At 37.8% G+C, this 12151-nt stretch overlaps 1 protein-coding gene across 1 annotated transcript in view; it reads left to right on the top strand.

Annotated features, from left to right (window-relative positions):
- LOC137624755 (pneumococcal serine-rich repeat protein-like) overlaps positions 1 to 11666 on the top strand; it is a 25219-nt gene extending 13553 nt beyond the window's left edge. Inside the window, exons 2-5 of the mRNA XM_068355706.1 lie at positions 8 to 121; positions 540 to 4172; positions 6981 to 7157; positions 8825 to 11666. Of these exons, the coding sequence (XP_068211807.1) occupies positions 8 to 121; positions 540 to 4172; positions 6981 to 7157; positions 8825 to 11167 (6267 nt within the window). The 3' untranslated portion in view covers positions 11168 to 11666. The remainder of the gene's footprint in view (positions 1 to 7; positions 122 to 539; positions 4173 to 6980; positions 7158 to 8824) is intronic.
- Positions 11667 to 12151: the final 485 nt, after the last annotated feature.

The raw sequence follows: 12151 nt of genomic DNA on the forward strand, positions 1-12151 counted from the left end.
TACCTAGGATATCACATTAAAATCTATATTTGTTCTATCTTTACAGGTCCTTGTTCTGGTCCTGGCGACCTGCGTACTGGGCGCAAAACTCCCTTCCAATAACAACGACGACTCATCTGAGGTAAATCAACGCAATTCTATTCCTGTAATACTTTAAACATATTTAAATTATTTTCCCTTTAACGCTTTCCATTTACTAGCCCTCTCCCAACCCCTTACAGAAGAATCTGCCACTCAATAGGCAGGTCTTTTATGGGACATTTCACTCTCTTCAGCTTAGCAAAAAACTATCAGGACCTATGAAATTAACTTTTTCGGTAGTATAATTGCAGACTTTAGCTTCCCATTGATATCGTCACATATTTCGCAAAGTTTCTATGAGAGTTAATAATAAAAGAAAAAAATTGAACTCTATATGTAGAATATATCATATATGACTGAAATTTTTAATATTACAATGTAAAACTTCTTAGTCCAATATTTCTGAAATTTAATGGTACTATAAAAACAATTTAACTAATTCCGGAATTTCTTTGCAGGTCTTGAGCCGAACAGTGTCTGTGAAGACCCCTGAAAGGGTTTCTAGTGTCATTTCACACTTCTCCCCTGCCGACCACAGATACGATGCTACAGGATCTGTTCAGATCAGCAGAGAATCTGAATCCACTGGCAAGTCTTTAGTGGACAGTGATCCTAGACCAGTACAAGCTGCTGTTCCTGTTCGATCAGCTCCTGCTCCTTCTTTATCTAGGACTATCAGCGTAAAAACTCCAGAGAGAGCTTCAAGTGTAATTTCTCACTTCTCTCCAGCTGATCACAGATATGAAGCAAGTGGCAGTGTTCAAATTGGCACTGGATCCTCTACAGGACCAAGAGTTGTCAGTGCTCCTAGTCCCCTACGTAAAATTCCATCTACTCCTTCTATAGTTTCAGTGGCATCTCCAAAGCCCAAAATCAGTCAAAATACCCAAGGTACCCAGAAATCACTTGCACGCACCGTTTCTGTAAGAACACCAGAACGAGTATCAAATGTAATATCTCATTTTACCCCTGCTGATCACAGGTATGATGCCACTGGTAGTGTGGTTATTAACCAAGCTTCATCCAGTAAACCAAGATCTTCTCCCCCTCAAGTTTCAGTACCTTCACCACCTCTCCGGGTAACTGTTGAACCTGCTCCTGCCCCAGCACCTGCTCCTGCTCCAGTTGTCGTTTCCAGGCCACGTGCTAGTGTCTCTGCTAACACACAAAAATCCCTTTCCCGTACCGTATCAGTTAAAACTCCACAACGTGTGTCAAATGTCATTTCACACTTTACACCAGTCGATCACAGGTATGATGCTACTGGCAGTGTTCTCATCAACCAAGCTTCATCTAGTTCAGCCCAGCTTTCTGCACCTCAAGTGCCTGCTCTTCCGAGACCTGCTGCCAAACAAAGGGCTCCTGCCCCTGCCCCTGCCCCAGCTCCAATTTCAGCCACAGGATTTAAGACAGAAAAATCTCTTGCTCGTTCTGTATCCGTGAAAACACCAGAGCGCATCTCAAGTGTAATTTCCCACTTTACTCCTGCTGACCACAGATATGAAGCTACTGGTAGTGTTCTCATTAACCAAGCCTCATCCAGTTCTGCAAAAACTTTTAGAGCACCTACAGCAACAGTCAATGTAGCACCTGCACCTGCCCCTGCCCCTGTTCCTGCCCCTGCCCCTCGTACCCCAAAACCTACAGCTCCTGCTGTTCCTGCCAGGCCACGTGCCAGCGCACCGGCTAACACACAAAAATCCCTTGCTCGTACTGTTTCAGTAAAGACCCCTGAACGTGTCTCAAATGTAATCTCCCATTTCACTCCTGCAGACCACAGATATGATGCTACTGGAAGTGTCGTCATCAATCAGGCATCATCTACTTCAGCTAAAGTTTCTAATTCTAGAGCTTCTCCACCACCAGCTCCTGTAGCTCCAAAATTGGCACCTATCAGAAAAGCACCAGCACCAGTACCAGCACAAGCTCCTGCTCCTGCTCCTGCTCCAGTTGCTACTACCCAATTGGGGACACAAAAATCGCTCGCTCGTACTCTATCAGTGAAAACACCAGAACGTGTTTCAAGTGTAATATCTCATTTCACTCCTGCTGATCATAGGTATGAAGCTACTGGAAGTGTCTTAATTAACCAAGCAACATCAGGCTCCCAAAAAACAGCAACACGAGCTTCACCACCTACTGCACCTGTTCGCGTAGTTCTTGAGCCTGTTCCTGCCCCAGCACCAGCACCAATTCCTGCTGTTCAAGAAAAGCCCCGTACTATTGTCTCGGCTAATACCCAAAAATCCCTTGCTCGCACTGTGTCAGTCAAGACACCCAACCGCGTCTCCAGTGTTATTTCCCACTTCACCCCAGCAGATCACAGATATGATGCAACTGGCAGTGTTGTCATCAACCAGGGTTCCTCCAGTTCTGCAAAATTTTCCCAAGCTGAAGCTCAAACTCTTGTAGCTTCTACCCCTGTTGTTTCTAGACCAACAGTTGTGAAAAAAGCCCCTGCCGTAGCTGCCCCTTCCCAAATACGTGCTAGTACAGAAGCTAAGGCCCAAAAATCTCTTGCTCGTACTGTATCAATAAAGACACCAGAACGTGTCTCCGGTGTAATCTCACACTTCACTCCTGCAGACCACAGATATGAAGCTACAGGTAGTGTTGTCATCAACCAGGCCTCATCCAGTTCAGCAAAAGTCCCCATCACTAAAGTCTCCACACCTCTGGCTCAAGTAGCTCCGAGACTGCCCCCCATTAAAAAGGCCCCAGCCCCAGCCCCAGCCCCAGCCCCAGCCCCAGCCCCTGCCCCTGCCCCTGCCCCAGTTGCTCATTCTCAAGTACGTGCAAGTGCTGGAGCCAGCACACAAAAATCCCTCGCTCGTACTTTATCAGTGAAAACTCCAGATCGTGTGTCAAGTGTTATTTCTCATTTCACTCCTGCTGATCACAGATACGAAGCCACTGGTAGTGTTGTGATTAACCAGGGTGCATCCAGTTCGACAAAATCTTCTGCTACTCAGTTTTCATCAGTACCATCAGCTGTTCGTGTCACTGCAGCAGATCAAACTATTCGGGCTCCTGCTCCTAAACCAGCCCCAGTTCAAGTTGCACCTTCTACATCAAGACAGAGCTCTTCATCTAATACTCACAAATCACTTGACCGAACTATATCTGTAAAGACGCCAGAACGACAAACAAACGTCATTTCCCATTTCTTACCAGCTGACCATCGTTATGATGCCACCGGTAGTGTGATCATTAATCAGGGTTCACAATCATCCTCTGTCAAGACTTCCTCTTCAAGGTCCCAAGCAGCCGCTATTTCACAAGCATCAAATACAGCTTCATCATTGACCTCAAGCTCTGGATTAAGAAGAACAGTATCTGTTAAAACCCCAGAAAGAGAATCTGATGTTCACTCGCATTTTACTCCAGAAGATCACAGTTTTGAGGCCTCTGGTAGTGTAACAATTTCTGGTGGTTCATCTTCATCTGGAAAAGCATTTGAAAAATCGTCAAGTTCCTCAAATCAAGTTTCTTCCTTTGGACAGGCATCCTCTTCAGGTTCTTCCTCACGACAGGCCTCATCTGCAGGTTCTTCCTCACGACAGGCCTCATCTGCAGGTTCTTCCTTTGGACAGGCATCATCTTCAGGTTCTTCCTTTGGACAGGCATCATCTGCAGGTTCTTCCTTTGGACAGGCATCATCTTCAGGTTCTTCCTTTGGACAGGCATCATCTTCAGGTTCTTCCTTTGGACAAGCATCATCTTCAGGTTCTTCCTTTGGACAGGCATCAATTTCAGCTTCTTCCTTTGGACAGGCATCATCTTCAGCTTCTAGAAACAGTTACTCATCATCAAGTGCAGCAGCTGCTGCCTCGCAATCAGCTTCTTCTTCATCTTTTCAGAGTAGTTCTCAAAGAAAGGCTGATGCATCCAGCTCCTCCTCCAGCTCTGGATCTAGTTCTGCAACAGCTCAATCTGCATCCGGATCCTTTCGCCTTGCTCCCGTGGTAACAAAAGCAAGTTCGTCATCTTTGTCTTCTGACCTTCAAGCTGAAATGGAAGCCTTCCGAGCAGATGCCCGTGCATCAGGCGCCGCAGTAGCTCAAGTCAGGCAGGAGGAAGCAGATGATGGCGTAAGTTGTTACTACTTAACTAATTATTGTATATAAATTTCCATTAGTTAAGTGAGCTTTGTATGCTTTCCACCACACAGCTATATACATGTAAAATATATATATATATATATATATATATATATATATATATATATATATATATATATATATACACATATATATATATATACACACACACATATATATATATACATATATATATATATATATATATATATATATATATATATATATATATATATATATATGAAATGGACACCTATGTTTGTAATAGACATTTAATAATTAAATCTAAAAGCATTCCTGGAATGTACCTGGAAAACACTGCAGGTCAACTATATGGACAGCATATTCTGGTATAATTTTTCCTTACTTTTACTTGATATATTTGATGTTAACATCACACTATGCTGCTCAACCGCTTTGGTACTTATACAGAGAAACAAAGGTGATCCGCAGATCATTCCACAATCGTGCATTTCTATATTTGTTTCATTTTATACTCCATTATGTTTAAAAAAGAAAGTTACTGCATATGATATTCTAGCTTGTTTTTACCTTTTGTAACTATTAAATGATCAACTTTTGAATTAATTAATTTTTTTTAGGTTCTTTTGGTCAATTGCTATACACAAAAAAGCCAGTGTGAAAATTATAACATTTAACTGTTCAATAATTCAATGATAGCCTCTGAAATAGGAAACTTTACTGAAAACATTTTTCATTCCAGATTGCACAAATCACATACAGTTTGCTTCTAAATCACAATTACTTTCTATTCTTACATCTTTATATGAAAGTATATCCATTTTATGGGTATTGTAAATTCTTTTGCACAATTTTAGCGCCTCCTGTTGACATACAAAATCATACCAATTGCTAATATAGATCTATTTTGCAATATCTTAATGTTGTATATCAGAGACTATATTATATATATATATATATATATATATATATATATATATATATATACACATATATATATTATATATATATATATATATATATATATATATATATATATATATATATATATATATGTAATATATATATATATATATATACACATATAAAATATATATATATATATATATATATATATATATATATATATATATATATGTAATATATATATATATATATATATATATATATATATATATATATATATATATATATATATATATATATATATATATATATATATATATTATAATTCTCAAATTAATTAAATGCAATAGATTTTACTAAGTTTTCATTTTGAATGACCTATTTATAGTGATTGGCCCGGTAGACAGAGTAACTTTTCGTAGTAAAAATCTAGTAATTTTCTCCTTACATCTTTAGATTAAGTAGAATACAGTAGTGAAGCATGCTTAATACAAATAGCATTGGAATTACACATACGAACCAAATATATAAATCTTTACATTTTCCCATTTTCTTACTAATCAAAAAAAAAACAGAAAAAAGAGAAAATGAAAATACCAACCATGATAGTGCATTTGATAGTCAAGCCCAGGTAATAAACAAAAACAAACGAATCAGACTTTTTGCAACAAAAATATTTCTTCAAATTATAAGTATATCTAAACCCTTAGGTGTAATTACCAATTAATGTGACACTTCATTACCTAAAATCATATGAAATACCAACATTTAAAAATTAAAATATTTCATTTTTACAAGGCTGGCCTACGGCTTAAATGCTTAGGCCTAACCATACCATAACATCATTATTTTTTTATCACTATTTCACCAAACCTACATAAAAAAAGGATCAATATAAAATATTCTATCAGTAACATTGATTTGTTTCCACAGATATAGCATTCATATTCTTCACGTTCTTTTCTCTATATTGTGATCTACAAAAAAATTATAAATTTCGATTTAGCATGTTAACCATCGAAAGTTTTTTTTTTATACTATTATGATATCATGATTTCAATTTGCTCAAATTTTTGTTCTCTGTATTATCATGAACTTTTTTATTATGATTTCGAAAATATTTTGATAAACTTTAAATTTGCAATCATTTACAGAACCACAATATAAACCGGAACTGGTGATAGCTAACTCTATATTAAGACTACAAAACAAGCAAATATGTAAATTCCACAGGGATGCTACACATCCACGCACGTGAAAATAAAAATAAATGAGACATGGCACATAAACGCTAATTCTGTCATTTGAATCCAATAAAAAAAGTGCATTGATGCATGTTAACCTCAGCCGGGGAGAGGATGAACAGAATTCCAATAGTTAAGCTAAAAATAAAAGCACTTGTATCCGCCCAGGACGAAAAGATCTGTATCCCCGTATGCCTTCTCAAGTATCTTTAATCAACGTATGCCTTCTCTGGTATCTGTTATCCCTTACGCATTTTCAGGTATATGTAATCCCTGTATGCCTTCTCAGGTATCTGTAATCCCCGTATGCATTCTCAGATATCTGTAATCCCCTAATGCCTTCTCAGGTATCTGTATCCCTTACGCCTTTTCAAGTATATGTAATCCCTGTATGCCTTCTCAGGTATCTGTAATCCCCGTATGTATTCTCAGATATCTGTGATCCCCGTATGCCTTCTCAGGTATCTGTATCCCTTACGCCTTTTCATGTATATGTAATCCCTGTATGCCTTCTCAGGTATCTGTAATCCCCGTATGCCTTCTCAGGTATCTGTAATCCCCGTATGCCTTCTCAGGTATCTGTAATCCCCGTATGCCTTCTCAGGTATCTGTATCCCCTTTACGCCTTCTCAGGTATCAGTAATCCCCGTATCATATGCTATCTCAGGTTCGAGACGAGTACTACTTTAACCTTTGCGTTGAGGACCACGAAAACACCAATTACCAATGTCGTGACGAATGGGTAGGGCCAGATGGCATTACCCGAGGATGGTACACTGTCCTCCTACCCGATGCCTACCTGTACAACTACACCTACATTGCCCATCCCGTCAAGGGATACCAGGTACACACTTATTCGAAACACCTTCTCTCAGTCTCTCTTGTTATATGGATGTATGGGAGTATTTGTATTTCTAGGAATAAACTTCTCTTGCATGGTTCACTTCGGCAAAATTTCTGAGGCATGGTTGGAAACTCATCTATGCCTAAATGGATATAAGGCAATTTACAACATATTGGTTACATTCTATAAAATTATATCACTTACTTGACTGCGTAGTACAGGCATATGCATATATATAAAACAAATTGTGTTCGCTATTATATACTGTATATACAAAAAATATATTTCAACAATTTGGGATAACCCTCATTGTGAAATCATTGGATATAAAACCCATTCTTATTGTTTACTAATAAACATCTCCCGAAACCGTTCCTGTTTCTCGAGAATATTTAGCAGGAGCCAATAAAAAATTTTAGTCTTATTTGTTCATGGAATCAACAGAATTCAATTAGCACACTATTAAGTGAGTTTCTGACCAAACGCCTGTAGACTTTGTAATTCAGTTTTTTCGTCATTTGGCTGATTGATTTGGTAGATCAGATATTAGTTGGGAGTGAAAATAGCGCATAAGTAAAGATTCAATGTTAAACTACCTGCTTTCAGTTGAAATAAGAAAGTTATTCCTTTCTTCATCGTAGTAATAAACTTTAATTATACAAGAGTCGATAGAGTAACTAACATCTGTAGTGCAAGTAGTTCCTATTAGTTTATATTTTTCTCCTTCCGATAGTTTTTTTTCATAACTAATAGGTTTTGTATGTTGCCTCTCTTCTTGCCTCCGTTTTAATTGATCTCAATACCTCATTACTCCAGAACCATTAGGTTCCTTATGATATGGGATATTACATTATACTCTTATGATATATATACATATATATATATATATATATATATATATATATATATATATATATATATATATATATACATATATATATACATATATATATACATATATAGATATATATATATATATATATATATATATATATATATATATATATACATATATATATATATATATATATATATATATATATATATTATACATATATATATACATATATAGATATTTATATATATATATACATATATATATACATATATATATATATATATATATATATATATATATATATATATATATATATATATATGTATAATATATATAGTTAGTAAGTTAGTCTGTATGAGTGTATGTTCGTGTATCTTTTATAACCCGTCTATTCCATGTTAGTGCTTCGAGTTTAATGCCTGTGGTAAATAGTTGATAAAAATTAACATTTCTTTCCGTCAAAGCTAACTATATTTGTTCTATATTTACTTTTAAAGTCTAAACTCTTAAAACATACCCTTTAAAATCCAAAAAACATACTGCTGCCTCTTAAATAAGTATTATAAAATCCCTACTCCTTTCATTTAAGGCTTAAATATAATTCATATCTTTGTCAGATACCAACAGGAGGTAAAAGTTTTTACAAAAACTATAAATTGTCAAACGAAATATGTAATTTTTTTCAGATTAGTGGTATGTATGTTCTTTAATGTTGTTTTCCCTATGACAGTAACCTCTTGATGTTGAAATTATCATGTCTAAATCTGCAATGTATCGATTATAATTCGGTTTCAATAATTTTCAAACTAACCTTTCACACTTTTTACAGGTATCCGTTACCAGAAGGGATTCAGGCATCGCCATGAAGAAAATTAAGGCTGATATCTTTGCTCCTGCTACAGTATTTTCAAACCAGGGAATCACCAGGTTTTCTGATTTTGCTGTTTCAGGAATCAATAACCAATTCGTTGAATCCACAGCAATGAACTTCGATCAGAATTCAGCCACCGTGTTTGCTGATTCCTTTGCTGATGCCATGAAAACTGAAAGATCATCATCCTCAGGATCAGTGCCAGCTATGTCAATGGGAGACGCAGCCCATGTTAATGGTTTCTCCCTCATTCGTGATTCTGGCTCATCTCGCTCTTCCTCTTCAAGATCACAGAGCCAGAGTTCCAGCTCCTCTGGGTCTGGCAAAAGCGTTTTTGCCTCTGGGGCTTTCAACCAAGGTTTAAGCTCTTCCCAGTCTTCTTCATCTGCATCCAGTTCATTAGCAGAAGCCTCTCAAAAATCAAGTGCATCCAGTTCATTAAACGCAGCAGCAGCCTCTCAAAGATCAAGTGCATCCAGTTCATTAAACGCAGCAGCAGCCTCTCAAAGATCAAGTGCATCCAGTTCATTAAACGCAGCAGCAGCCTCTCAAAGATCAAGTGCATCCAGTTCATTAAACGCAGCAGCAGCCTCTCAAAAATCAAGTGCATCCAGCGGTTCAGCATCACAATCTTCCCAATCTTCACTTTCCAGGACAGTTTCAATTAAGACTCCAGAAAGAGTATCAACTGTAATATCCCATTTCACTCCAAATGAACACCGTTTTGATGCTACAGGAAGAGTGACGATCACCCAAGGTTCTGAAGAATCTGTAGGACAAGATTCCAATTCTGCTGAAGTCCAATCTTCTAGTTCATTCCAACAGTCTTCAACACCCATCAGATCATCTACCTCATCACAGTCCTCACTGTCTCGTACTGTCTCAATTAAAACCCCAGAGAGAATATCAGGTGTTATCTCCCATTTCTTACCAGCTGATCACAGATTTGAAGCCACTGGAAGTGTAAACATTAATCAGAAATCCTCCTCTTCATCATCATCCCAATCCTCAAAAGCATCATTTGCTTCTGTATCAGCAGCTCCCGCCCCAGCACCACTTCCGGCACCACTTCCAGTATCACGAGCCATTTCCTCTGGATCACAATCTTCTCTTAGTCGAACTGTATCAATAAAAACTCCAGAGAGAGTGTCAGGTGTAATATCTCATTTCACCCCAGCAGATCACAGGTATGAAGCCAGCGGATCTGTTGTCATCAATCAAGGATCAAGATCTGCTTCTTCTAGTGCAGCAAGAGTGCAAACTGCACCTGCTCAACCTCAAATAAAAAAAGTTGTGGTTCAAGCTCCTGCAAGAGTAGCCCCTGCAGTTGTAAAATCAGTGTCACAAAAAAAGCAAGCAATTTCTTCATCTGCTGAAAAATCTCTAAGCCGTACAGTTTCAGTAAAAACGCCTGAGCGACAATCTAGTGTTATCTCTCACTTCACTCCAGCTGACCACAGGTATGACGCTACAGGATCTGTCATAATTAACAGTGCTTCCTCTGGGTCACGAAAAACTGTAGATACATTTGCTGTAAGATCACCACAACCAGCAGCACCTGCTCCTGTCCCCGTCCCTGCTCCTGCTCCTGCTCCTGCTCCTGCTCCTGCCCCTGCCCGCCGCCAACCAATTGCAGCAGCTCTTTCCTCTAATGCCAAATCAATCTCCTCATCCTCTAGGGCACAGTCATCATTGTCTCGTACAGTCTCAGTAAAATCCCCAGAAAGAGTTTCCAGTGTAATCTCTCATTTCACTCCTGCTGACCACAGATATGAAGCAACTGGGTCTGTTGTTATCAACCAAGAATCTCAGACACCAAGACGGCTGATAGTTCAAGAAGCTGCAGTTCAAGCTCCTGAACCAGTCGTTGTAAGAGCTCCAGTGCAGGTCAAAGCACCCGTATCACAATCTGAATTACAAGCTTCTCTTTCACGCACAGTTTCTGTCAAAACCCCTCAAAGAACTTCTAGTGTCATTTCTCACTTCAATCCAGCTGATCACAGGTATGAAGCCACTGGCAGTGTTGTCATCAACAAAGGCTCCCGAAGTGAACCTAGAGCATCAGCACCAGTAGTTCCAGCTGCTCCTGCCAGAGCTAAATCCATCACTGCTCCAAGACCTCCAGTTGCAGCAGCTCCTGCCCCAGCTCCAGCTCCTCGTACACCTGCACAGCTGTCACTATCACGTACTGTTTCTGTGAAGTCCCCAGAGAGAGTCTCAAATGTCATCTCCCACTTCACCCCTGCAGTTCACCGTTATGAGGCTACCGGCTCTGTTACCATTAATAGGTCAACAGAATAAAACGATAGATGTAAAGGAGTCTTTTGCGTGCCAAATTTCCGCCTCTTTTACCTTGGGAGCCTGGTTTAGGTAGCCTGTGCTTGTATTTATATATGACAACAAAGGAGTTGTTAGGATGCCAATACTATAAGTTTCCCCGTGTAAAAATAGATGTTGTATAGTTTACAAAAGAATATCATGTAAGTAATATCATTTACTCTACTGTAAATAGTATCTTTTGTTGTTATAGCCTACAATCCCTAACAATGTCCATTTCTCTGCAAACAGGGTCACAGCTTCTCAATTTCTTCACAATAACACTAAAATCTATTTATTTCTTATTTATATTGGTATTTAAATCACTGAAACTTACTGTGTTGCTAAGTTTACTCTCTATTAGACATTATTTCAAATGTAAAATGGCTGTCTATTTAAGCAAAGCTAACACTGATAAACTGAAGTGTTAACTGAAGGTCCCTTATGATTAAAGTCCAGAATGAAATAAAGAACATTGCTTTATTACACGCGTTTCTATAAAAAACCTACCTTTATTAATCTAATAATTTTTGTCATTTCTACTGGAAGCTGAAAAAAATCCCAAGCATTACTAATGAAGTAATTTCCTTAATATTGTTCTAGTAATCGCGTCCTTTTGAATCTTTAAGTAATAACTAATTAACACAGAAAGGACTTATGCTTAGTTAAGTACGAATATTTTGAAAGCAAAATAACTTGTTCTCATTTATATAAGATAACAGCATTTCGTCATCTCAATAAATGACGAACAACTTACATTAGTGCAAGTAATCAAGAAGAAAATTATCTTTAAACGTAATGGCAAAAGCTATACAAACACATGACACCATCAATAAGACTTAAAAGATAGTAATATTCAGTAGCCTACGGAACAATCTTTCAAGAACTGTTACATTTTAAGTTCTGATGGAAATGTGTAAGAATTATAATCCATACAAAAACATTGAAAATGAAAAAACATAGGAAAGA

This window comes from Palaemon carinicauda, chromosome 31, assembly GCF_036898095.1.
Source record: "Palaemon carinicauda isolate YSFRI2023 chromosome 31, ASM3689809v2, whole genome shotgun sequence".
NCBI lineage: Eukaryota > Metazoa > Arthropoda > Malacostraca > Decapoda > Palaemonidae > Palaemon > Palaemon carinicauda.